Source organism: Schistocerca nitens, chromosome 1 (genome assembly GCF_023898315.1).
Source record: "Schistocerca nitens isolate TAMUIC-IGC-003100 chromosome 1, iqSchNite1.1, whole genome shotgun sequence".
Classification (NCBI taxonomy): Eukaryota; Metazoa; Arthropoda; class Insecta; order Orthoptera; family Acrididae; genus Schistocerca; species Schistocerca nitens.
Window position 1 is genome coordinate 211,874,416 of NC_064614.1, and position 26,795 is coordinate 211,901,210.

The 26,795-nt window shown below is 41.1% G+C and overlaps 1 protein-coding gene across 1 annotated transcript in view; it reads right to left on the minus strand.

Moving 5' to 3' along the window:
• The window catches only part of LOC126235131 (guanylate cyclase 32E), a 954,039-nt gene that overhangs the window by 613,230 nt on the left and 314,014 nt on the right, over window positions 1-26,795 (minus strand). Inside the window, exon 4 of the mRNA XM_049943867.1 lies at window positions 21,241-21,363. Coding sequence (XP_049799824.1) covers window positions 21,241-21,363 — 123 coding nt within the window. The remainder of the gene's footprint in view (window positions 1-21,240; window positions 21,364-26,795) is intronic.

The following is a 26,795-nucleotide window of genomic DNA, read 5'->3' on the forward strand; positions in this document are numbered from 1 at the left end:
TCGTCTCACGCGGTCTGCACGTCCAGCACGAAGGCTGGTCCAACTGAGGCGCCAGGTGGAAATGGCATGGCAAGCCGTTCCACAGGACTACATCCAGCATCTCTACGATCGTCTCCATGGGAGAATAGCAGCCTGCATTGCTGCGAAAGGTGGATGTACACTGTACTAGTGCCGACATTGTGCATGCTCTGTTGCCTGTGTCTATGTGCCTGTGGTTCTGTCAGTGTGATCATGTGATGTATCTGACCCCAGGAATGTGTCAATAAAGTTTCCCCTTCCTGGGACAATGAATTCACGGTGTTCTTATTTCAATTTCCAGGAGTGTATTTCGACGAAACAAATCATCAGTCACCATGATGCTATGAACTGCTGCAGTTGACATTCCGAGATTTGCGATTAGTCATACACCACTCTCATCGCAGATCAACTACAACGGTACTCTATTAAACTGTGGGTTAGAGCTAAACAACAGCAACTATTTGTACCTCATTTCTTGGAACACTGATTGGTCCAAGTTACTTGGCGTTCTTTATGGTTGTACATCTTTCTGTCGCGTTGTACAACAGGGATATTTCAAAGCGACAGAGTTTTAATTCATGCAGTGGGACTGGCGGTCGTCACTCTGAATAGTTCTTATGGTCTTAAGTAGCTGCCATGCAGTGAAAGGTTTTTATGTCTGCAGTGAAAAAAGTGTTCGTCTAATTTTATCCGTGATAGATACAAGATCGTGGTTGTTATAATCATTGTTAAATGCAGGAGTGGTTACCTTTCACAATGCAAAAGTACTAAAAGTGTCAATTTAATGTTTTTGTAGTCTCGAAAGCCCATGAGCGTACACTTTAAAATTGATTAAGTATTCATTCCGACCGTTAGTTCTTTACCTCAAAGAAGTCGGGTTATGATTCTTAATGACTGCATTATTTTGATCGTAATGTTTTGTACACACCTTCTACCGCGTTTCATTTCCAGTCTCATGGCGAAATGGTACTGAAAGTAAATCGATATTCAGTGCTGCTTCCAAGAATTCATACCGAGCCTAAAAACAGAAGAGCGATAAAGCCCATATTCTTGTGATTCACGTACGATAGCTGCGTACTGCAGTTCGAAGTAACCCATATTGAAAATCGAAGTTTTCAGTTTATAAAACGCGTAAAACATTACAGAATCTGTTGTAATGGAAACTGAATTGTCGTTACGAAGGACATTCATCTCTGAATATTTGTTTGCCAGGGGACCTTTGGAAACTTTCACACTTTGATAGATTTAAATAATGACAGTATTTGGAATAAGTGTAGTCGTTGGGATAAGTGTAGTTGTGGGAGTGAAGAGAAAACATCTTTAAAAATGAACTGAATGCCGTCAAATAATAATCATGAATTAATGGTACTTACTTCCTTGTGCATTCATTTCCATGCAAATAATTTTCAACAGAGTTATTTACAGAGCATTATAATACCTAGGTGAGGTTAAACTGACGTAAGAATGTAATCTTCGTGTACATTTTGTTTTTTGTTTCCTTTAAGGGATACAAATATGTTAGTTGATTTAGTTACCCTTGAAAAGACTACAATTATCCTAGAGGGAAGACACGATCTGGTAAATACAATCCTGCTCGTTGAAGCATGTCTCCCTCTAACATGTGAAAATTAGAACGCACTGTTCTCATCTTATTCGATATATCACATAGGTCGCAGTAACCTCCGACTGTCTTTTGAGAGTCTGAATGCGTTTTATATTTTATGCTACAGTAGCAACGAGTAAGTATAGTATAAAAGCAGCAGTTACCAGCATATTTTGGTGTAAAAGAAATATCCATAATCGTGTTTTGCTTTCGGAATTTTTTGTGCTGGCTTGTAAGACGGGCAGCCATGAGGGACTATCAGTAAGGACTCATAACCAATAACTTTAGCTCGACGAACATTTTCAATACAGTAAGCACGTTACGCTGTAGTAGCAACAGGTAAATCAAAATTCAAGGCGACAATGTTTTAGTTTAGAAAAGTCAACTTCTATGACGGACAGAAACAATGGACTATCACCGTGGTCAGTTTTATTGTGTATGACAGTGAGGTGTATAAAAATTGTCTAGTTAATAACTACTTTAAAATAAATAAAATGGTATTCATAATAATATAATATGAATAGTAAGTCCCTTATTCGTGATTAATAAATTAACCTCGTAAAATATGGGTATGAAGCTGGGCATCCATGATGCCCTTTTGACTGTGACAGTCAAAAGTCACCTTTGCGCTAAAATGTTCCACAAATAGTACGTTTAAGTGCAAAATCGGTATGCACTTTCAGAATCCGGTTAGAAAACCTTTTTAATGATATCTCATTTCATCACTGTACGATTAGCATGTGGTGAGTAAACAGGATTCTGACTTGAGAAATAATACACATGAATTAGCGAAGTATAGGGTTGTAAAACATTGCATTAACAGAAGATTTTAAATTACTCAAATAACTGCAAGAGTAGCGTCTTATGTACACGGAAGTGTACACCACAGAACATTAGAACGGTTGCGGAAACATAGTATGTTTTCATTTCAGTATTGCGTACTCCCTTCGCGAAAGCGTTCTCAAAATGTGGACCGGATGCTGTGCCCCTTTTACTAGGCCTAAGACGCAGTAAGAATAGTTCAGGCACGGCGAGATTCGGCAATGAGAGCACTTAAAATGATTCAACTCAGGAAAACGTGGCGTAACATCTAATCTCATTCTCGGAAGTATAAATGTCTTACGAAGTTTACGTGTAAATGGAAATTATCGTTTGGTTTGCAGTATACTAAACTGTTTTAAGAAGTCCATGGAAAATGGGAAAGTATTCTCCTGCGACTCCTATAACCGGTTCGAGAACATAGAAGCATTATTTTGCCCCTCCTCTCCGCCGTTTTCCTCGTATGTCATCAACCGTGTGACTTTCCGCTACTAACTGTGTTACGCACGTACACAAATCTTGTACTTGGGCGCCTCTGTTATTCCTCCCAGCTTTGCGTATCTAGCTTCGGCTTGTATCTCTTGGGACGTTCACTGGCATGACTTCACAGTACCACGCGTAAACTCGTTGAAAAAAGCTGATACAATCAAAACGTAAATACAAAGTGTGAACAAAAACACAAACTACAAATCTTCTACGGAATGGCTTTTTGTTATTACACTGCATTTGGATAGAAAAATAGAATAATAGACGTCACTACATAAAGAATTTATAAGTTGTAAACGTATCAACAAGAAAATTAAACGCCGTAGAACGTTTACAGTTCATATTTCCCACACCTATATAAGCAAAAACGTAAATTTTCGTTTGTTCAAAATCGTGTATCTCCAAAAGCTGTTGACCGAGTGCTTTGAAATCTTGACAGAGCGTTGTATTCTAATACAAGCGTGTTTTTATGTATCTATTTATTTAATATAATATATAGTAAACATATATCTACGTTTTTTTAGAATTTTGTTAAGAAGTTTCCTTATTTTTAAATTTATAAAAACATTACATATTACAATCATTAAAAAAGGTGTCAAGGGACACAGGCGTATTCCAAAGCAAAGTTGTGTCAAAATTTCGAAGTAGGGTGTAGAAAAATTTCCGCTACCAGTCACAATAAAAGATTATTTATTTGTCACACGACCGGTTTCGGACTTGCGCTCATCTTCAGGTGTTTATACATTCATGTATATGAAACTTCCTGGCAGATTAAAACTGTGTGCCGGACCGAGACTCGAACTCGGGACCTTTGCGTTTTGCGGGCAAGTGCTCTACCATCTGAGCTACCCAAGCACGACTCACGCCCCGTCCTCACAGCTTTACTTCCGCCAATACCTCGTCTCCTACTTTCCAAACTTCGCAGAAGCTCTCCTGCGAACCTTGCAGAACTAGCACTCCTGGAAGAAAGAAGTTTCATATCAGCGCACACTCCGCTGCAGAGTGAAAATCTCATTCTGGAAACATCCCCCAGGCTGTGGCTAAGCCATGTCTCCGCATTATTATCCAGGAGTGCTAGTTCTGCAAGGTTCGCAGGAGAGCTTTTGCGAAGTTTGGAATGTAGGAGACGAGGTACTGGCGGAAGTAAAGCTGTGAGGACGGGGCGTGAGTCGTGCTTGGGTAGCTCAGATGGTAGAGCACTTGCCCGCGAGTGGCAAAGGTCCCGAGTTCGAGTCTCTGTCCGGCACACAGTTTTAATCTTCCAGGAAGTTTCATATCAGCGCACACTCCGCTACAGAGTGAAAATCTCATTCTGGAAACATCCCCCAGGCTGTGGCTAAGCCATGTCTCCGCATTATTATCCAGGAGTGCTAGTTCTGCAAGGTTCGCAGGAGAGCTTTTGCGAAGTTTGGAATGTAGGAGACGAGGTACTGGCGGAAGTAAAGCTGTGAGGACGGGGCGTGAGTCGTGCTTGGGTAGCTCAGATGGTAGAGCACTTGCCCGCGAGAGGCAAAGGTCCCGAGTTCGAGTCTCTGTCCGGCACACAGTTTTAATCTCCCAGGAAGTTTCATATCAGCGCACACTCCGCTGCAGAGTGAAAATCTCATTCTGGATTCATGTACATGTTTATATGCTGGAGATCACTGTATAAATTCAAAACAATGTACACCTACTAAATCAGATTCACAAGAAGGAAAAAACACATTCGCCCGCACACCCTCTATAAGTAAAATTTCATACCAAAATGCCTACCTCTTTCGGACAACTGGTACTCAAATTTCTTTCAGCACTAACAAGAAGCTACAACATCATCCACAACAGTAAGACAAATAACCAATGCCACCACAAATCAGGTATTTACGTACTTTTATATGACAATTGCCCACAGTTCAACATAGACCAAACTGGAAGGAGTTCCACTATAAGATACCGTGAGCATATGGATGCCTTCCGGCTAAATAACTTTGATAAATCCACCTTTGTAATACATCTAAAAGACCATGGTCACTCAGCCAAAGCCACTACAGGCAACATACACATGCTACACAATGTGAACAAAGGAAAGAAAAAGAATCTGCTCGAAAAGCTACAAATTTATATCCACAGCTCTAACTCACCAGACCTTATTCTCAACCAACAAATGGAGCTTGCAAACAACTCTTATGTATACATATTTAATGAAATATTCAATAACAAAAACTAATTATCCTTTGATATAATAACAAAATTCGATATAGCAGTCATACAACAGTTCAAGTGTCATTATCGTAATTTGTAATAGTCACATTGTAAACACAAGCTATAACTGTCATTGTATAGTTTGTAACAGCTTTCAAAATTTCATGTGTGTAACTTCATTGCCGCGCGGGATTAGCCAAGCGGTCTGCGGCGCTGCTGTCGTGGACTGTGCTGCTGGTCTCGGCGGAGATTCGAGTCCTCCCTCGGGCATGGGTGTGTGTGTTTGTCCTTAGGATAATTTAGGTTAAGTAGTGTGTAAGCTTAGGGACTGCTGACCTCAGCAGTTAAGTCCCATAAGATTTCACACTCATTTGATTTTGTAACTTCATTGTACTTCATATATCTAAGTTCTCTGACAACACTGTGGCTCAAAACAGTTCTAGCTGTCATTTTTTAATTTGTAATAGCTTTTTGTAATTTCAATATATACCATCATTGTGCTTCCTAGCTCTAAGTTTTCTGACAAAAATGTGGATAAAAAAAATTCATAATGTGTATCAAAAAACTTCGCAGTCTGTAAAAGCTTTTCAAGTTTCAATATGTGAAACACCCTTGCACTTCCTGTGGCTAAGTTCTTTGACCATAAACTACATGTTTCTGTATGAGCAACATCTTTACACCTGCTACATCCAAGTTCTTTGACCACATATGACATGTTTGTATGTAAACACAGTGTATTACACGAGTGCACATCGTAATAGTGAAACATGCATCTCAACTTTATAAAACTGAAATATGGACGCGAAAATGATAATAAGTGTGTAACTAAGTGGAAAAACGATCACCACAGCGTAACTATAATAATGATGTATCAGCTTTATGTAAGTACTGATATATTTTCGACAAATGCTGCCTTGCCACTTACAGTTGTCCCACTTGTATTTGTTTAGTCACCAGCAAATAATTTTTTTGTATTTATACAGTGGTCTCCAGCATAAAAACATGTACCTGAACGGATAAACACCTGAAGAAGGGTGCAAGCCCGAAACCAGTCGTGTGACAAATAAATAACATTTTATTGTGACTGGTAGCGGAAATTTTTCTACACCTTATAGAGGAACAGTCACGGAGTTCAGCAGCATCCACTATGGATAAAATTCATTTAAAATGTCAAAGTATTCGGCCAAAAACTTTCGGAGGTTTGCGATTAGGAATTTTCTACATAAGTACAAACGTACATTTCGAGTCTTCAATATCTCAAATCTCCACAAGTTCTTCACGGATTCCTTTGAAATGTTAACACAACATTGCATTCGAATATTCATGGCTTTTATATACCTACTGGAACGTCATCTGGCAAATATGTGATACATATGGAGTAAAAGGAAATCGTTATAAAAATGTAAATGCTAGTTTGTGCAAAATCGTTACTGTCCGAAAGTCCTTGACCGATTTCTTTGAAATTTTGACGTAGTGTTACACTGGTTTACGCGCGTGTTTATATTTACCGTTTTTGAATATATGTAATACATAAATTTATATAAATATAATAACAGGGAGATGTTAGAAAATATACAAAAGTGAAACGCTGAAAGCAAACCGGAAAGTTGTATTTATGGTTTATGATTAGAATACCACTACAGAATCTGAACTTGCAACAACAAGGCCAAGGGTTAGAGAGAAGGTTAAGCAAAGATGGACAGGGAGGTGGGAGGAAACGGACACAGGAAACGAGAAGAAGGAGGTAGAGGGCGGGTGCAGGAGGAGAAGGAGAGAGAAGATGAAGAAGGAGATAGATAGAGATAGGGAGAGGAGGTGTTGGAGTGAGATAGGGAGAGAGAAAAGGGGCAGAACGAGAAGGAGAGAGAGGGGGGAGGGAAACATGGACAGAGCAGCGGGAAGGAGGAGGAGATGAACAAAGAAAGGAGGAGGAAGGGATGGACAGAGACAGGGGAGTGAAGGAGATTATGACGTACATACAATTCCCATACATATTAGGAACGTGTGGTTTCTCTTTTATTTCTTTTAGTTTTAAGCAGAACGAGTCACAGTAAAGCGTGGCCGGTTACTGCTAGCAGACAAATAAACTCGATCTTCGAGTGCCCAGCGTCAACGGAAGAATGCATCCGGATTGTCGTGTTGTAGTGGTTGCAAGACTCTTCCCTACAACCACTGTCGACCTCTCCACAGAATTGTAAGACAAAAACGAGAAGACGTCACGAGAAGATAAATTCTCCGGGCAGGGATCGTTGACGTACCTTGCGATTACTTCACTGATGTGAAAAAGGAAATAAGAAATCAAAGCCGATACAGCATCGCTCTCTGGTTTGCAAATAGAACTGTGTCGGAACGTCGACTTGTTAAGTGTCTGTCAAAAAGGAAGTCAATAGATATTTCAGTACGAAATATGTAAAGCATTACATCCATTTCTCTTGTCGAGGCCCGTATTGCTTCGATACTACAGAAAGAAGGAGAAATACTAAGCAACGCATACTGGACGTACAAGCACTGCAAAAAAATGTAAGTGCTTTGCAGTCGTAGCTCTTTTGAAGCTAAGTGTTGTAAAAGATGAAGGTCGATATCTATGTATATTTTCAATTAATGTCGCCGTCCCTTCTTCTGACTGTATCTTCAAGATAATCTCATAAACTACTGTACGGATTTTGATACTGCTAGAATTATTCACAAGGAAGGTTAGTGCGTATAATTTACCACCCCAACATCAAACAAGTCGTCCCGTCGCAGATACTTAGTGCTTCTCGCGCGAATCCTGGGCAGTCTGCTGGTAGCACATAATCTGATGCCTACATGTGCATTTGACATGTGGTGTTGAGCACAGTCAGATGGCATGGCAGTATGGTACCTAGGTCGTTGGTCTTTATATTGCTTAGGTGGAACCGTTCATTTATTCATTTCTTGTGTTGATAGTTTCACAGCCAATCAACATCCCTGATAATCCAGTTTACAAATTGCAGTTTCTTTTTCTACTCAGGACTTTCCTTTTCGTGCTCCCCCCCAAGACTCTTTTACGATTCATATAGCATAGGCCTCATGAACCTGTTCGTTCTTGCAGCAATGATGTTGCAGGACCTTTTCCATCAAATCTCATCATTACTTACCTAATCACTTTGCTTAGTTTCAAGCCTGTTTCAGAAGTGCAACACCTCATGTGATCTAGATTATCAGACCGTAAATGTTTAGTTGCTACAAATTGTTTTTGCGGTTTTGCCTTTTACCAGTGTCTGTCCCATCTTTCTTCGCAAACTATTTTCATTCTTTCCGTCGATAACCCTCACCCCCCCTCCAAAAAGAAAAAAAAGTGTATTTGTTTCATTCTACAGGTCTTATCAGTTTCACCTAGTGCCAGATCCTCCATTCTTCTTCATCACATAAGTCGAACAACAGTAATGGTAAGTTGCAATCTTTTCCCAAAAAAAAGGTTCAAATTGCTCTAAGCATTATGAGACTTAACATCTGAGGTCATCAATCCCCTAGACTTCGAACTACTTAAAGCTAACTAACCTAAGGACATCACACACATCTATGGCCGAGGCAGGATTCGAACCTGCGAGCGTAGCAGCCGCGTGTTTCGGGACTTGAGCGCCTAGAATCACTCGGTCACCGCGGCCGGCTGCAACCTTTTCGTTCGTCCTTCTGAATACGACCTTTTCTCACAGGATTTGACTTTTTTTTTCAGTAGATTCTGTATCTGATTGGAAAGGTCGATGTAGACTCACCAAGAGAGGAGTTATTTTTTAATTAACATTTTAATTAGTGTTACGCTACTTTCAGGACAATTAGAAATATTTAAATAGATATTTACTTCTAACTCGAAATTGATATTCCTTTATAACTTTGTATTAATCGGCAGTTTTCGAGATTACGATCTGTGTCTTTAAGTGCGACAGGTTTCATATACATCTCTTCTTTCCTTCTTCGGTAGCATGATTATATGTTTTTTACTACGCTGGTGGCCATTTCTTTACTCGATAGATTCGGGATATAAAATGAAATAAACTTTAATTTGTATACCTCTTATTCATTTTATAAATCCAACCACCTCCACTCAAACGTTTCGCTGTGTAAAGCAGTTCTGACAGTAATCTCATTCTGGAAACAACCCCCAGGCTGTGGCTAAGCCATGTCTCGCAATATCCTTTCTTCCAGGTTCTGCAAGGTTCGCAGGAGAGCTTCTGTGAAGTTTGGAAAGTAGGAGACGAGATACTAGCGGAAGTAAAGCTGTGAGGACGGGGCGTGAGTCGTGCTTGGGTAGCTCAGATGGTAGAGCACTTGCCAGCGAGAGGCAAAGGTCCCGAGTTCGAGTCTCGGTCCGGCACACATTTTTAATCTGCCAGGATGGTTCATATCAGCACACCGCTGCAGAGTGAAAATCTCATCTTTGGATATGATGCTATCATGAATATGGGATAGGATTAGAGAACAGCAGGAATGTGTAAGATGAACACACCATACAAAGCAGCGTTAATACTCGAAAGTGGCAGAGAGACTGCAGCGAAAATCCATGACCTTCTCTTAGTAAACAGGCAGGGGGAGGGGGGGGGGAGGAAGAAGGGGCGCAATCAAAACCCTTCAGTTTGAAGGTCACACAGTTCATAATGGATATGCCAAGAAGGCAAAATTGCCGTGAACACTGTCGCAACCATCCCACCGATGGTTCAGGTTGGTAAAATATGGTGTCCGATAGGTATCGGCGACCCTTCAAGGACTTTTTCAAGGGAATGAGGATGTGATAATCGCATAATCGCATGGAGATGGATGGAGACTGAAGGATGGTTACAAGGGGGCCTCCAGTTTGAGTTGACTTAGCCCCTGCGCTACGAGATTTGCGATACGGGGACGTGCGTAATCACGAAGCAGCAGCATTCTTTGTGGCAGTTTTCTTGGACTTCTTCTTTCTCAGTGTCTAATGTATGTCTCATTCTTCATTCCATGGTGGATATCTACCGGTGTTTGTTCTTCAGCAGCCGAGAAAAGGACAAGGAAAAACGCAAGAAAACGAAGGGAAGTGGACGCGTTTGGTAATAACGTCGCCATGGTTCACATTTCCACATTAACCGCAGACATGTGAAAATGGCACACTAATCCCCTGCCTACGTACCTGTATCAGTGCAGCAGCACTCTCAAACTGAAACTCTTTGATCTCCCGTTACATGTGTTCCGACTGGCTTCACAGGTAAACGTGACAGAAGCACTTTGTTTAGTAACGAAACAGTGAACCTGCTAATGGACGTTTGAGATAATGTAATTTTGGGAGATTTTAAGTGTGTTTTCCGTCCGGAAGGCTAGTGCCCTAATCTTAAGCTCTATTTTGCTTTTTTCTTAACAGTTCAGTACACCTTCTTCCTGGTTTCATGCTTGACCTGTGTTCAGGTTTCGACGCCCTGTCCACTGGACCCTCTTACCACAAAGTCGGGGGGGGGGGGGGGGGCGTAATGTAGTATAACTCATTCAGAAACCCACAAAATAGGTTTACTGTCAGTACAACTTTAACATATGCTGACGACCGATCAAATTTTACTGCAGTATTGGGGAGTGAATTAACATATCTGAAGAGTGTGCTATCTCGCTAATTTATGCCGAGCGAACAGCCTTAATGTGCTATCACCTGGTGGCACTAATGTAAACTTCTAGTTGAGTGGCAATGGCTAGATGTGCACGTCGTGAGTCATGCACATTGTTAATCAAAACCGTATGTACTTGTCCCGTAAGGTAATTATTTCATCCGAGTTGCTCCTTAAGACGTGCACAACGGATGGTGTGCTCGTGACCCTGTTGCCAAGTTTCACAGTCTTGAGGAACAGTAGTGTGATAGCTGTGTTCCATATCTTTCAGACTGCAGCATCTATGGTATGTTTAGCATCATTCAAAGAAAAGTAACCTATAAACCCGCTAGGTGTCGGAGGTTGGGCTGTCCACAAGCTCTTGTACTCATACACAGCAGCCGCCACTACTCAGGAAGACATATCACATGGTAGTAGTGCTACCAATTCCTTCTGGCATTTCACATAAAATTTTGACTGCCGTATACTGTTAAGTACGGAGAGGTAACATATACGATCACATAGGCTTGCAGTGGTGGCACTTTTTGTGTCAAGGGTGACTGTTCACAGTGTACTGAAATGTTTATAAAACAAACTTAAAAATTTTGCTGAGCGACCACATGAGTATGACCAAATACCTGTTCAGAATCTTAGCAGCTAAAAACCTCAGGGTGACAGCTAATGCCAAACTAGGCTATGCTTGTAAGTGTTATTTGGAAATGTGTTATCTACAAGAAGCCCAAAGCCCCTCACCTGTATGCCACATCCAAGTTACATACAAGTATTGAACAACTATGAATTCTTATGGAGATGCAATATACAACCAAAAGTTTGCAAAAAATATCTCGAAGGACATAAAAACCAATATCCTCACGTCGGACGTAAACTCTGTGTGGTACTGCCAATTGGTAGACACGCTAGTATATACCTTTTTTGTAGAGAGACCGCTCTAAGATCTAGACAAGGAGAAACGTAGCAGTTATCAACGGATCACAGTGTCAATACAGGAGGTGCTCTATTTATACTGCAGTTTATACCCCAGAACGATACACAATAGTTGTACCTGGCTGCTTGGAACCCTTCGTGAACTAAACAATTAAAAATGAAGTTGCAAATTGATAAGAATTTATGGTTTATGAGGAAGCATAACACTTTAAATCAGAGAAATTCCAAAACCACAAAATATGTTTTCGAAAGTTCTTTATTCATACTTCGGCATCTAAATGTAAGTTGGTTACCATAACCTGGATTAGAAGAAACTTGTTAAGTGCATATTGAGACTTTTTACTTCAGTAATCTGTTCTCTCGTGGAATATTGGAAGAGACCTCTGATGGAAAAGCATAATATTTTATCTTATTATTTTCTTTAAAAAGAACTCCATAACATTCAGGAAGGTTATTTTAATTGTATCTTATTTTATTTATCAATTCTTGCCGGGTCTGAGTGATGGGACGGCAAAATGTCTACAGGTCATAAAAAATTGCAAATCAGTCACAACATACACTCAAAACAAGAAAGGTTTAGGTTTAAGGCGGATGTTTTCATACTGTCTTTAATGTAGCTTTCATCTATCTACAACGTGAGTAGTTGCCAGTATCAATAGGTGGTTCGGATTCCGTTTTAAACTATTGGTACCATTTTTTCGGTTGGATAGGTAAGTTAGATTAGGGATACGCAAGTCGTATAACTGAAAGATTTCCACTCGGCCGTCGAGCCGCATGGAAATATTAGTATTATCTTCTTATGACTCGTCTTTTTCAGGTTCTGTATTTTGTTTGTTGAGCCGTTAGAGCACCAAACAGTAAAGTCATAAACGTCCAATTTACTACTAAAAATAGGTTATTTTGCACGGAAAGTACTTCGTAGTCCTTGAGGTCCTAAACGGCATTAGTAGGTGGGTAATATTATACCGAAAAGTATTAAATATCACACAAAGATAGCGACATCACATATGAAGTGAAAGTCTCTTCACCTCCAGCAATAGGATTTTCTTGACTCTATATATCCTGTCCACGACAAGATCTGGATGCAAATTACTTATTGATGAACAAACAGGTCATTGCTATCCAGTCGTTTTCATTGATTTCTACTATTATTGTCACCAGAGCGTCATAAAACATTGGAACGGAAATATTTCGTAGAGCTCTTGATGATACACCATACAGAATTCGTTCGTTTTGCAGGTAAATATAGACACCTAACCCAATATATGACTTGTACATTTACTGATACTACACTCCTGGAAATGGAAAAAAGAACACATTGACACCGGTGTGTCAGACCCACCATACTTGCTCCGGACACTGCGAGAGGGCTGTACAAGCAATGATCACACGCACGGCACAGCGGACACACCATGAACCGCGGTGTTGGCCATCGAATGGCGCTAGCTGCGCAGCATTTGTGCACCGCCGCCGTCAGTGTCAGCCAGTTTGCCGTGGCATACGGAGCTCCATCGCAGTCTTTAACACTGGTAGCATGCCGCGACAGCGTGGACGTGAACCGTATGTGCAGTTGACGGACTTTGAGCGAGGGCGTATAGTGGGCATGCGGGAGGCCGGGTGGACGTACTGCCGAATTGCTCAACACGTGGGGCGTGAGGTCTCCACAGTACATCGATGTTGTCGCCAGTGGTCGGCGGAAGGTGCACGTGCCCGTCGACCTGGGACCGGACCGCAGCGACGCACGGATGCACGCCAAGACCGTAGGATCCTACGCAGTGCCGTAGGGGACCGCACCGCCACTTCCCAGCAAATTAGGGACACTGTTGCTCCTGGGGTATCGGCGAGGACCATTCGCAACCGTCTCCATGAAGCTGGGCTACGGTCCCGCACACCGTTAGGCCGTCTTCTGCTCACGCCCCAACATCATGCAGCCCGCCTCCAGTGGTGTCGCGACAGGCGTGAATGGAGGGACGAATGGAGACGTGTCGTCTTCAGCGATGAGAGTCGCTTCTGCCTTGGTGCCAATGATGGTCGTATGCGTGTTTGGCGCCGTGCAGGTGAGCGCCACAATCAGGACTGCATACGACCGAGGCACACAGGGCCAACACCCGGCATCATGGTGTGGGGAGCGATCTCCTACACTGGCCGTACACCACTGGTGATCGTCGAGGGGACACTGAATAGTGCACGGTACATCGAAACCGTCATCGAACCCATCGTTCTACCATTCCTAGACCGGCAAGGGAACTTGCTGTTCCAACAGGACAATGCACGTCCGCATGTATCCCGTGCCACCCAACGTGCTCTAGAAGGTGTAAGTCAACTACCCTGGCCAGCAAGATCTCCGGATCTGTCCCCCATTGAGCATGTTTGGGACTGGATGAAGCGTCGTCTCACGCGGTCTGCACGTCCAGCACGAACGCTGGTCCAACTGAGGCGCCAGGTGGAAATGGCATGGCAAGCCGTTCCACAGGACTACATCCAGCATCTCTACGATCGTCTCCATGGGAGAATAGCAGCCTGCATTGCTGCGAAAGGTGGATATACACTGTACTAGTGCCGACATTGTGCATGCTCTGTTGCCTGTGTCTATGTGCCTGTGGTTCTGTCAGTGTGATCATGTGATGTATCTGACCCCAGGAATGTGTCAATAAAGTTTCCCCTTCCTGGGACAATGAATTCACGGTGTTCTTATTTCAATTTCCAGGAGTGTATTTTTAACCCATAACTTCCCAGCGTGTCCATATGGACACAATTGTTGACTAGTTTTGATTTTACTTCATTGTTGGCTTACAATTATTTTTAGCGTTGGCGGTCACATATTGTTTTCAGGGAGGGTTTGAATTTTACGTACATTGTGTTAACACTTCATTGTTACCATTTACACTGTGATTGTGACAGCCTGTATTTCAGGGAGTTCTTTGACGTCCGCAATGGAGCATGTTGATGTAACGTAAGTAATGTTTCGTAAAGAACTTCTTCATTCTGGCATGTGAAACTGTTTGCAGTATATCTAAATATGTTTATAGAGATTTTCATTTGAGAAAAGTTGTTATCCATCCGTTCACTTTCTGTTTATGAAGTGATTATTTCAGCCGTGTCCATATGGACACGCTGGGCAATTGCAGGGTCAAAAATGATTTCGTTTCTTTTTCTCTTTTCATATCATAACAGAGGTCAGGCAGAATCTTTAGAGCCTGGTTTGACTGTGCAGGACGTTTTATACATCCTGTTTGAGGATTCAAACGCTCCTCAGGTTGATGAAATTCACATCATGCCCTCTGATCCAGCAGTCCTCACGGATGAGGATTCGGTTGATGAGGATGAAGGAGGAATAGCAGATAATCTCAATCCTAGATAACTCTGGGCTGAAGCTGAAATAAAATTAACAGACACACACACAGAAACAGATTTCAGAAAAACAGATTACAGGAACAGAAACATGCAAAAAACCTGGGTTCATGGTGCACTAATTTCAAATTTGAAGTCTTTTCCTGATCCATGCTTTGACACGTATGTTGATAAGACTGCAGTGGAAATTTTCGAATTATTCTTTGATGCGGATCTGATACAATTCCTAGTTGTTGAATCAAACAACTACACACTTTTCAAGAACTTTCCAAATCCTAATATAACTTGTGAAGAAATGAGGTGTTTTCTGGGGATCCTCATTCTAAACAGTTATAACTCTCTCCATAATAAGAGGTTATACTGGGATTCCAATTTAGACACACGAAACGATTTTGTATGCAATGCCATGAGGAGAAATCGTTTGAACAAATTCTTAGATATCTGCACTGTAACGACAATAATAAATTTGATGAAAAGGACAAGATGTGGAAAATTAGACCCTTCATTGAAATAGTTAGAGGCAAATGTAATAAGCTGTTTGTGCCTCAGAAACATCTGTCTTACTATGATCCAATGATAAAATATTTTGGGAGACACTCTTGCAAGCAATTTAACAGCGGGAAACGGATACGATTTGGATATAAAGCATGGTGTTTATGCACTACTTCTGGATATCTGGTAAATTTTTCCATTTATCAAGGAAAATCACCCAATCCAAATGCAGTACATGAAGCACAGTTCGGTAAGGCTACTGCCCCACTCGTTCAGATGATGGATGATTTGACACTGGATGTAAAGCTACCGCCATTCCACTTTTTCTTTGACTACCTATTTTCTGGTTTTTCTGTTCTGTCATACCTGAGAGGAAAGGGCTATGGAGCAACAGACACTATCAGAGAAAACAGAGTTCCCAAATCGTGCCCAGTTTCCTCAAAGAAAGCGCTAGTTAAAAAGGAAAGAGGTAATTTTGAATCCTCACTTTGCAAGGATGATGGTGTTATAGTCACAAAATGGGTAGACAATTCAGTGGTTACTGTAGCTTCTATCTGTGAAGGAGTTGAACCTGTATCATTTTTAAAAAGATATTCCGCAAAGGAGAAGAAGACAGTTCAAGTACCACGTCCTCAAATTATCACAGCCTATAATAAAAACATGGGAGGAGTGGATAGGATGGATGAAAACATTGCCATGTGCAGAATAAACATTCGAAACAAGAAGTGGTACTGGGCTTTACTTTCTTGGCTGATTGACGTATCTGTACATAATGCGTGGCAGCTGAAGAAAGGAACCGGAGCTAGGACTACTCAACCTCAATTCAGAAGAGAAGTTGTACAGGCTTACCTAAAAACATATATGAATCCCGTAAAAGGAGCAGGCAGGCCGTCTATCAGTCCTATGTGTGGATACAAATCGCGTGTTCCAATTGATATCAGATATGATGGTATAAAGCACTATATCAAGAAAACTGAGAAGAAGAGAAGATGTGTAGGTTTGTACTGCAAACAGAAATCATCAGCTGTTCGCCCAAAATGTGGGAAATGTGATGTAGGACTGTGTTTTGAATGTTTTGAGGTGTACCATGAAAGTCAGTAAAACAAATGATTGTGAATTATTTTGTGTGTGGTGTTATAAATTGGTTTGTAAGAATTATTTTGTTCAAATTTTGCCTTAATTTTATTAAAAATCTGATTAATAAAACATATCTTCAAATGTATTTCAATATCACAGAAAATATTTCAAATATGCATCTGAGTGCGCAGCATGTCCATATGGACACGTTATGTTACAGACAAACTAAGACATAGAAGAGTCAAATAATAGCTTATATGCACTACTTAGATGCATAAGAAGTCAAAAAATTGAAAATAAATTTAAATACCCAATTTTGAAAAATTCGGGCAGTTTTTAGCTCTTGTGTTACATCTCACGTGAGTGTAGCATTTACGACTCGTTGAGATATGGTGTTTCGTGCGTGAAAATACAGTTTCAAATTATCCAGATCGTGAAGAATTTGTACTGTTCAACGACTTCGACCATTGGCATAATGATAATGGCTGTGTATCATCACTTCTTCATGGTTCTTTTTTTTAATAGCTACACTTACATATAAACGTTGTTCGTTGTTACAGTCTCACTGATTTCGAGATATAAAGGGAGAGTCACTAACTGCTGCCACCTAGAATAACTCCGAAAGTATGATAGGAGCTGAAAAGTTTGTGGCACAAATGCTGCATAGGACAACGGGGGCCATAATACGACGTTGGTTTTTTGTTGCTAGGTGGGCTCACTTCAGAAATATGAAGGCCAATGTTTTTTTTTTTTTTTAAATGGGATGCTATAGTTTGGTACTAGTTTTCGTATAGCGGCTATCGAGACCAATCCAATAATGTGGAAAAGTAAGGTCTTTGAAGGTCAACATAGGTCAAAACGGTGGCCTGAACGGCATTTACACAAGGTGTTCGAAGTGGTGACCGTTGGTATTAACGCAGACCTGCAATCTTCTTATCACGGATTGAATGGTATTCCTCATCACTTTGGCACTTATCGAAGCACATGCTCTGCGAATACTCTCTCGTATATCGTGCAAGTAGTAAATGTTCACCGAATACGGAGTATCCATCTAAAGTGCCATTCGCATGCAAACACCATTCGACGGTTTCGAAATACAACACTAATAGGAACGGTAAGACTAGTATCGTTGAATCAAACGAATGTGAATGATGTATTCCTTCGAAGAACAAGTCGATATGCTACTCGTATACGGAGAATACCAACGAAATTCAGTGAGAGAAAGAGACTTATACACTGAAGGATATCCTCAAAGTGTGTATTATAAATTGAGAACAACTGGATCTTTAACACATCGAAAACATATCCGGCAAAGGAAAATTACTAAAGAGGAAACGGTAATTGGTACTCTTGCCATTGTGGTTCGAGATCCTTGTGTTAGTTTGCGTCAAATCACAAGGGAATCTGGCATGAGCCAGAGCAATGTTGTTCGTGTTCTGCATCGCCGTAAGTAATATCCTTATTATATCAGTCTCCACTAAGAATTAATTGTTACGGACTGTATGCGTTGCATTGAATTCTGTCGGTGGACTCAACTTCAGATTCAGAGCGATGACACATTTATTGATTTGATTTTATTTACCGACGAGGCTACGTTCACGAACCACAGAAATGTTTATTTGCATAACATGCATTATTGAGTAACTGAAAATCCATGATGGCTGCGGCAAGTTGCAGACCAAAAACCGTGGTCGGTGAATGGTGTTCAGTTCTGGAGGACAGAAGTACAGGTCCCTGTCTCATCGAAGGAAATCTTAATGGTAGGAAGTACAACACATTCCTGCAAGAAACATTAGGTCTGTTATTGAAAGAAATACCTTTAGGAACAAGAAACAGAATGCGGTATCAACACGATTGGTGTTCGGCACATTTTTCGCTGATGGCTAGAAATGAGTTGCAGAGTCAATTCCCAGATCATTGGATTGGACGCAGAGGAGATGTGTCGTGGCCGGATCGTACGCCAGACTTGATGCCTTTGGAATTTTTCTTGTGGGGATTCGTAAAAGACAGTGTTTATAAAGACGTTCCAACTACACCTGAAGATATGTGAGAGAGAATTCTCAGAGCATGTGTTTCGATAAGTGCTGATGTGATCAGGAATACCACTCAATCCACGATAAGAAAATTGCAGCACTGCATTGATGCCAGTGGTCATCACTTCGAACACCTTCTGTAAAAGGACGTTCATCCCACATTTGTGGCCTTCGATGACCTTTTACACATCATTGGATTCGTCTCGATAGCAGCTATCAGAAAAAAAGTACCAAACTACAGCACCTTATTTAAAAAAAAAGTTGACCTTCATATCTCTGAAGCGACCCCACCTAGTAACAAAAAACCAACGTCATAATATTATGGGCCCCGTCGTCCCATGTACCTTTTGTCTCACAAGCTTTCCAGCTCCTATCATACCTTCGGAGTTATTCTTGGTGGCGACAGTTAGTGATTCACCTTGTATATCTCTGCTGTGTGTGAGAAACACAAGTTTTCATTTATTGCGAAAATTGGATACTACAGCGGTACGAGTTTTGCGTCAGATTTTGCTAATACTTATTTTTTTTATTTTTTGATAAGGGGTTCAATAAAGAGCCTTTCTTTTCTCATCTTATATGCAGTGTGTTTTTGGCTCCGATATGCAGTTAGTGAAAGTTTCAAAAAACATATTCCATGCGAGTGTTACGGTGTATTACGTATCATACGTGACGACGTGTTCGTCAGTGTTTAGTGTATTGCTCATCAAACTGGAAGTGAGGCAAAAAATTTCTTAGACCTTTTTTCCCATTTTAAAGATATATATTCGGAATTTCTAAGGGACTGGTGCAGAATTTGACGGTTTGAGGGGGGGGGGGGAGGATGGAAAATAGGGATTATTAGAATGGATTAATCCCAATTTTGTAAGAAGACTAAGGAGGGGCGCTGATCTTGAGGGACTCTCAGTTATGGAGTCGGAGGCATGGTGCTATTGGGGGGGGGGGGGGGGGGAGGGGAATATTATTACCGATAAGATATCCAACGAAGTAGAAAACCGATTCACTTTCGCTTTGGTAAACGTTTCCGTTCCCACAGACGCCATTTCCGTTACGTCACTGGACAACACAGGTACGTAGTGGCTTCACTTTAACTACATTCCCTGACTTGTAATTAGTCTGTAAGGACTTCCCATATTGTTGCATCATTTGTTTCACAATGTGTAGGTGTGCAAATGGCTATGCCTCCTTCTTGCAGCGGTGTACCGTAGGTCTCTAGAAGAGCGTAGCGTTCCAAAGGATTGGAAAAGGGCACAGGTTATCCCCGGTTTCAAGAAAGGACGTCAAATAGATGTGCAGAACTATAGACCTATATCTCTAACGTCGATCAGTTGTAGAATTTTGGAACACCTATTATGTTCGAGTATAATGACTTTTCTGGAGACTAGAAATCTACTCTGTAGGAATCAGCATGGGTTTCGAAAAAGACGATCGTGTGAAACCGAGCTCGCGCTATTCGTCCTCGAGACTCAGAGGGCCATAGACACGGGTTCATAGGTAGATGTCGTGTTTCTTGACTTCCGCAAGGCGTTCGATACAGTTCCCCACAGTCGTTTAACGAACAATGTAAGAGCATATGGACTATCAGACCAATTGTGTGATTGGATTGAAGAGTTCCTAGATAACAGAACGCAGCATGTCATTCTCAATGGAGGGAAGTCTTCCGAAGTAAGAATGATTTCAGGTGTGCCGCAGGGGAGTGTCGTAGGACCGTTGCTATTCACAATATACATAAATTACCTTGTGGATGACATCTGAAGTTCACTGAGGCTTTTTGCGGATGATGCTGTGGTATATCGTGAGGTTGTAACAATGGAAAATTGTACTGAAATGCAGGAGGATCTGCAACGAATTGACGCATGGTGCAGGGAATGGCAATTGAATCTCAATGTAGACAAGTGTAATGTGCTGCGAATTCATAGAAAGAAAGATCCTTTATCATTTAGCTACAATATAGCAGATCAGCAACTGGAAGCAGTTAATTCCATAAATTATCTAGGAGTAGGCATTAGGAGTGATTTAAAATGGAATGATAATATAAAGTTGATCGTCGGTAAAGCAGATGCCAGACTGAGATTCATTGGAAGAATCATAAGGAAATGCAATCCGAAAACAAAGGAAGTAGGTTACAGTTCACTAGTTCGCCAACTGTTTGAATATTGCCACCAGTGTGGGATCCGTACCCGATAGAGTTGATAGAAGAGATAGAGAAGATCCAACGGAGAGCAGCGCGCTTCGTTACAGGATCATTTAGTAATCGCGAAAGCGTTACGGAGATGATAGATAAACTCCAATGGAAGACTTTGCAGGAGAGAGGCTCAGCAGCTCGGTACAGGCTTTTGTTGAAGTTTCGAAAACATACCTTCACCGAGGAGTCAAGCAGTATATTGCTCTCTCCTGCGTATATCTCGCGGAGAGACCATGAGGATAAAATCAGAGAGATTAGAGCCCACACAGAGGCATACCGACAATCTTTCTCTCCACGAACAATACGAGACTGGAATAGAAGAGAGAACCGATAGAGGTACTCAAAATACCCTACGCCACACACAGTCGGGTGGCTTGTGGAGTATGGATGTAGATTTAGATGTAGATATATTGCACAACGATACATTGTCAGAATAATACCAGAATGTATAACAGAAGGAGTTGATGGTTTGTGCGTCGAGTTGAATGCTCTTACCTGTGTCCAGTTGAAAGCCAGTAGCACGGAAGCCACCGACTTTGAGATCTGTGTATCCGGTGGGCGCGTGCGGGCGAACGTCGGGAACACGGCCTTATCCGACGTCTCTTGGTGCGTGCAGAACTGTAACACATAACAGAAAGGCAGCGGTGAGAAAGATTCTCATGCGTTACAGGTTTCTTAGCTAACTTAACATTCGTTACTGAGACACAAGCAGAGCATTTTTGGACTCATATACGTTCTCTAATATTTCTCTAGAAATTTCCAATAAAATGAAAGTAATTTTACTAATGCTAAATAAGCTGTTGATGCTGTAATTATTTCTGCAACATCACTTTTCAAATGATTGCGTTAAGTGTGAAAAATGTTCTTCCACTAATAGCTTTGGCCAAAGATTGTATCTGCTTTGACAGTTTCTTTACTGAGAAGTTAGTCATCAGGTTTTCCAAATCCTTGACGTTGCACTGAGAGGAGATTTCTAATCATGAAGTCAACATAAGACTCGGTGAAATGGCAGTAGTCATTCACTAGTGATTGACATTATTACTTGAAGTCTCTGAGCACAACTAAAGCAATGTTATGTGTAGACTCAAAAAGAAGAAGGAAGAATAACGACATATGTCGTCCATGCGTCCATGACTTCAGAAAGCAAAAAGTACATTATGTTTCAGTAGGCGGTATAAGCGCAGCAGAGTACGCTAAATCTACGAAATCAACTACTTGATAGAAATCACAACAAAAAACGCTGAAATTTGAGTTCACTGGAGTAATAGTGATAGAAACTACTGTTTTAGACCAAAACTTGGAAGGCCATGAAAAATCATTATGTGAAGTGAGTCGGCTTTGAACTGCATCGCGTCCCTACAGTTAGATGATACGACTGACTTTCATGTGTTGAAATGCTATATCGTTTATTCGTAACACCATTTCGTGTCGTTGGAACTTGGCGCTTTTGTGACCGACGTCCGTAGGCGTTGAAGTTCTGACAAGTATGAACATACCTTCTCCCACTTTATTTAGCAGTACGACTCGTAATTTTTGAGATAATCTCAAATCGACCATTTGTGAATTGTAGTAATGGGGAGAAAACTCGCAGATAAAGTGGTCTTTGAGAGCATATGTGCACTGTGACCCATTTTAGCTAGAAGTTGCTTCACTGTGGATGTACGTGTGCACTGAGAATTCGGGAGTTATATTAGTTAAACGTGTTGTTTGCTCCTTTCACCCCGTAAATTCTTTCACGTTAATTTCATGACCACGTCGAGAGAGATATGACGTAGGCCACCATATTTTTAGCAAAACATACTTCGAATACTTGTCCTCTTGAACTTATCCGACATGGTTTCGCGAGAATGGCGTGACACCAAGTGTTTCCATTTTAGTTCACTGAACAGCTGTGTCACTCGTTCGTATACCTAACTGTTCGTTTGCAACAGTGCAATCTCTAAATTTCTTATTGTGTCCGGCGCACTAATGTAGCACCAAAAATATCAGATCAGTGTTCTAGAATACTTCTCATCATCTCCTTTTATGGTATGTCAATAGTACATGTGCAGGCTCCTACGATTCATAATAATGTTGTAATCGGATTTATTTTCCTCTTTACCGGGGTTATTCCGAAATTTAACTACATTTAAAGAGATCTACTCTAGGATTCAAGACTTTGTAACTAGAAGTCTAAGAAGCCGAGCTTGGCTAGTGTATTGTATGGGTCACAGGTGGCGGATAATGAACGTTCCACCAGATATGGTGGACAGCTGCGAATACAGAACAAGCATTCCCGGACCATGGCAAAATAAAACGAAATCCACTTTGCTTCTGTCTTGTAGCAAGCGGCAAGGTGGTCAGTGTCTGTTCACTAGTGGTGGGGCTGAAACTTATTCTGGAACTAATAGTTCCAGTCTCAATACTCTCAATTCACTCAGTGAGTCTATCCAACCCCACCTCATTTCGGGTACAATCGTCATGGAGCGTTTTCATAATCACAATATTACCCCAGGTGGTCAATCCACTAGCAGTATTACTGGCACAACTACTCTTTCGGATTCTGGGGCTGCCAGGTGAAAATGCAGTGTGATTCAACAGAGGAAATCAAAGTCTTCTGGCCAACTTAAAACCAAAACAAATAAATTTTTTGCAACACTTAACATACAAACACTTTTGCAAGCAGGTAAACTTCATAACTGGGAGATATACTAAAAGAACAGAAGATTCAAATGTTGGCACTTGAAGAACCACGAATGACGGACAATAACACCATGGATTTAGGTAATTACCGTCTTTTTAAAAGTAAAAGTGATAGAAGAATACTTAATAATACATCTCATCTGAGAGATGCTTTTGCAGTCTCCAAAAATATTTTAAATTCGACAGCAGAGGTGAAGCCCATTAATAATAGACTAATGACAACTTCTCTGAAATGCGAAAATAACGCCTACACTTTAATTAATGCCCATATGCCAGTTAATGAGCATAGCCGTAACAAAGTCTGAAGAAGTTAATGTAGCTTGGGAATCTTTAGAAAGCATCACCACGAAAATTCCCTCAAAAGCTGTTAAAATTTTAATGGGAGATTTTAATGCTCAATTAGGTAAAGAGAAGGAATATAAGAAAACGGTGGTTGAATTTTCTGTGCATAAATTGCCTCAAAAATGAAAATAGCTGTTTGGCTCTTAACAACTAGGAAAATTGTAAGGTACTTCCTAATTATTTGGAAAAATTATTAAACTGTCGAGAACCAGCAAATAAATTCCAGCCACAGCAAACTAATAACACCAAAACCAACTCTAAATAACTTGACTAAATGGAAATAATTAAACAAATTAAGAGATTTAGGAACAATAAAGCATCCTGAGAAGACGGTACAATTGCAGAACTACTGAAATCAGCTGACCCTAGCACTATAAAATAGATCACCCAACTGATAGGACGTATCGGGCAAACTGAGAAAATACCCGAGGACTGGAAAACTGCTATAATTCATCCATTGCATAAAAAAAGGGGATAGAACCTATGTTAATAATCACCGAGGGATCTTTCTTCTCCCGGCCACACAAAATTCTCGTCATAGTTTACTTGATTGAGCCCAAGAACAGTTACAACCTAAAATTGGTGAATGCGAAGCAGGCTTTAGACCAAACAGATCCTGTCTCGTACAAATTCTTAATTTAAAACTAATCCTTAGGACTCAAAGGATTACTGGTGACTACATTGTATGTACAGTCATGCTCAAAACTATCCGAATGACCTGAATTACATTTCGCCTGATTCGCATGCAACCCATATAACGCAGCTGTCTAACAGCTCCTCTAATCGCTCCTTAATGCCGTGAGGTAAAGCTTTGTGGTGGACAGGGATTCGAACCCAGAACCTAATCGGATTGTTACCGAAGCACAATCAACTGTGACATATTGGATTTTCTCGGCAGTAGCTAGATGTTTTAACTGAAATGACGAGACGAAACATTAATTTTTTTTCCTTTCCAGAACTCCAACCCGGCACCTATCGCTGTTATATTCTAGAGAAAACGAACGTTAAATATGGGTTTGTTACACCAGTAGCGACATGCGAGCATGTTTGAACTAGAAATAATATGACGAAGAGTTCAGTGCTCACTGGGAATCGAACCCCACACATATCGTTGTTGACTACACACAAAGAGACGTCAGTTACCGAATTTTTCTCCACCAGCAGCTAGGAATAACATCCTTGAAATTACAGTCATTGAGGTTACCAGAAGTAAAGTAAATCTGTTTGTGTCTCTTAAAAGAAAATGCCTGAACCCACGCATTCACCTGTGACAGTTCGTTCCACTATATCATTGTGGCCACATTTCCCAGCCCCAGAAGTGTAGACCTACGAAAGAAATATAAAAACAACTATGAGAGTTACTGATTTATGAAGCTTAGTTAGCAGTCACTTCTGCGTATTATTAGTAACTACGATCCAGTCCCTAAACCTAGTTACAGAAATGCGAAGCAGACGCATTACGTATTCCAGGCTGTAGCAGCCGCGTCTTTGCGATGCCAGCTATGGTCACTTCACAGCCCGCTGTAGGATCACATCGGTCCATCTTCTTCCTGCTGGTACTGAGACTTGGCAACAAGGCACGGTATGTTTGCAACTCTGTGATCGACGAGTTACTTCCTGGTGTTCACGAAATTAAGTCTCAAAGCTCACTTGATTTATCCTCTCATTTCCATTGAATAATCTGAGATGTTATCGCTTGAGGTGTAACAAACGATTATAAATTTACAGTTTTCAGCCAAGGAAAGCCGTTGCGCATGGAAATCGCAACTAATCTCGTCCTTCAGATAGCGCTTTACGAGTTCTAGCCACCACTGGCCTCGTAAGACGAAGCTAGGACACATACGTCTTCGCTAGCTGTGTGCTAACGTGCTGACTTCCGAAAAGCCGTCTGCTGTGGTTTATGGTTCCAGTCTCGCTGACTGTAACGTTTTTATCCCTTCTGTGAAAGTGCTACAAGCAGTCATAGCAAACATCGATAAGGAAATCGCAAGAAAATACTTTCGGCTCATAGTGCAATGGTGAAAAAAGGTGCACAAAAGGTAACGCCTCTTTCTGCTGCTGACAAGCAAACTTTGGGTTTCTAGGAATACATAGCTTTATTTATGAAACGCCACATTTCCACACCTCCTGAGTATGGCACAGCCTACCAATTAAACGCAGACCCAATCGAAATCCAAGTGAGTAGTATTTTACTAATTTGTGTTGACAGAGGCATGTTGTGTAGAGCTACACAGTTTTATTAAAACAGACTTTCATCATAAGGTTATCTTGGGGAGTTTTATTTCATTTCTTATATTACAGTGCACAATTTTCGTAAGGTTTCTTTTAGTGTCGTTAAAATATTTTGGCACGACGCGCTCTCTCCAGATGCGCTCTCCCCATACATAATACAAAAGTTTCGAGATGAATCTGCTGCCTGGCCTCCTATTAAAATTGAAAAGAACAAAATGTCACAGAAGTTAGCCCTTTTTCCACATGCGACTATTTTGGGTTGAGAAGTGAAGGGAATTATGTTCAAAGTTCCATTAGATTGATAACATCAGCACACAGCAGAATCGCGTTTTAAAAAAAGGTAGCAGTGAATGTACTCAAATTCGTGACATCTTATCTACAGCGCACGATGCTTACCGTTACGCGACTAGCTGACATGTAGCTACAGCAGCTCCAGAAGTCAACAACAACCCCTCCAGAACTTCCGTACTCTACACTTCTGTGAGATGATGCGTATGGCCGGATCTAGACTTCTGAGAGACAGACAGTTACAGCTTTTCTTTTGCACTGCACGACGATTTCAAGAAACAGATAGCGCAATAGAGTAGCTCAAGTGGAAAGGAAAACTTCCTGTCTAAATTTCTGCATCCTGCACTGTTAGCAGTTCTGTGTAGGTGGCAGTTACGTGATGTTATTTCGGTGATTACAAAATAGAGTCCAATGTATTCACTGGGTAGCCGAGGCAGCTAGTTCATGGCGATTCGGTCAACCAAGTAAATGAATGTACTGAACATGCCCCAAACCACTGCAGGGAG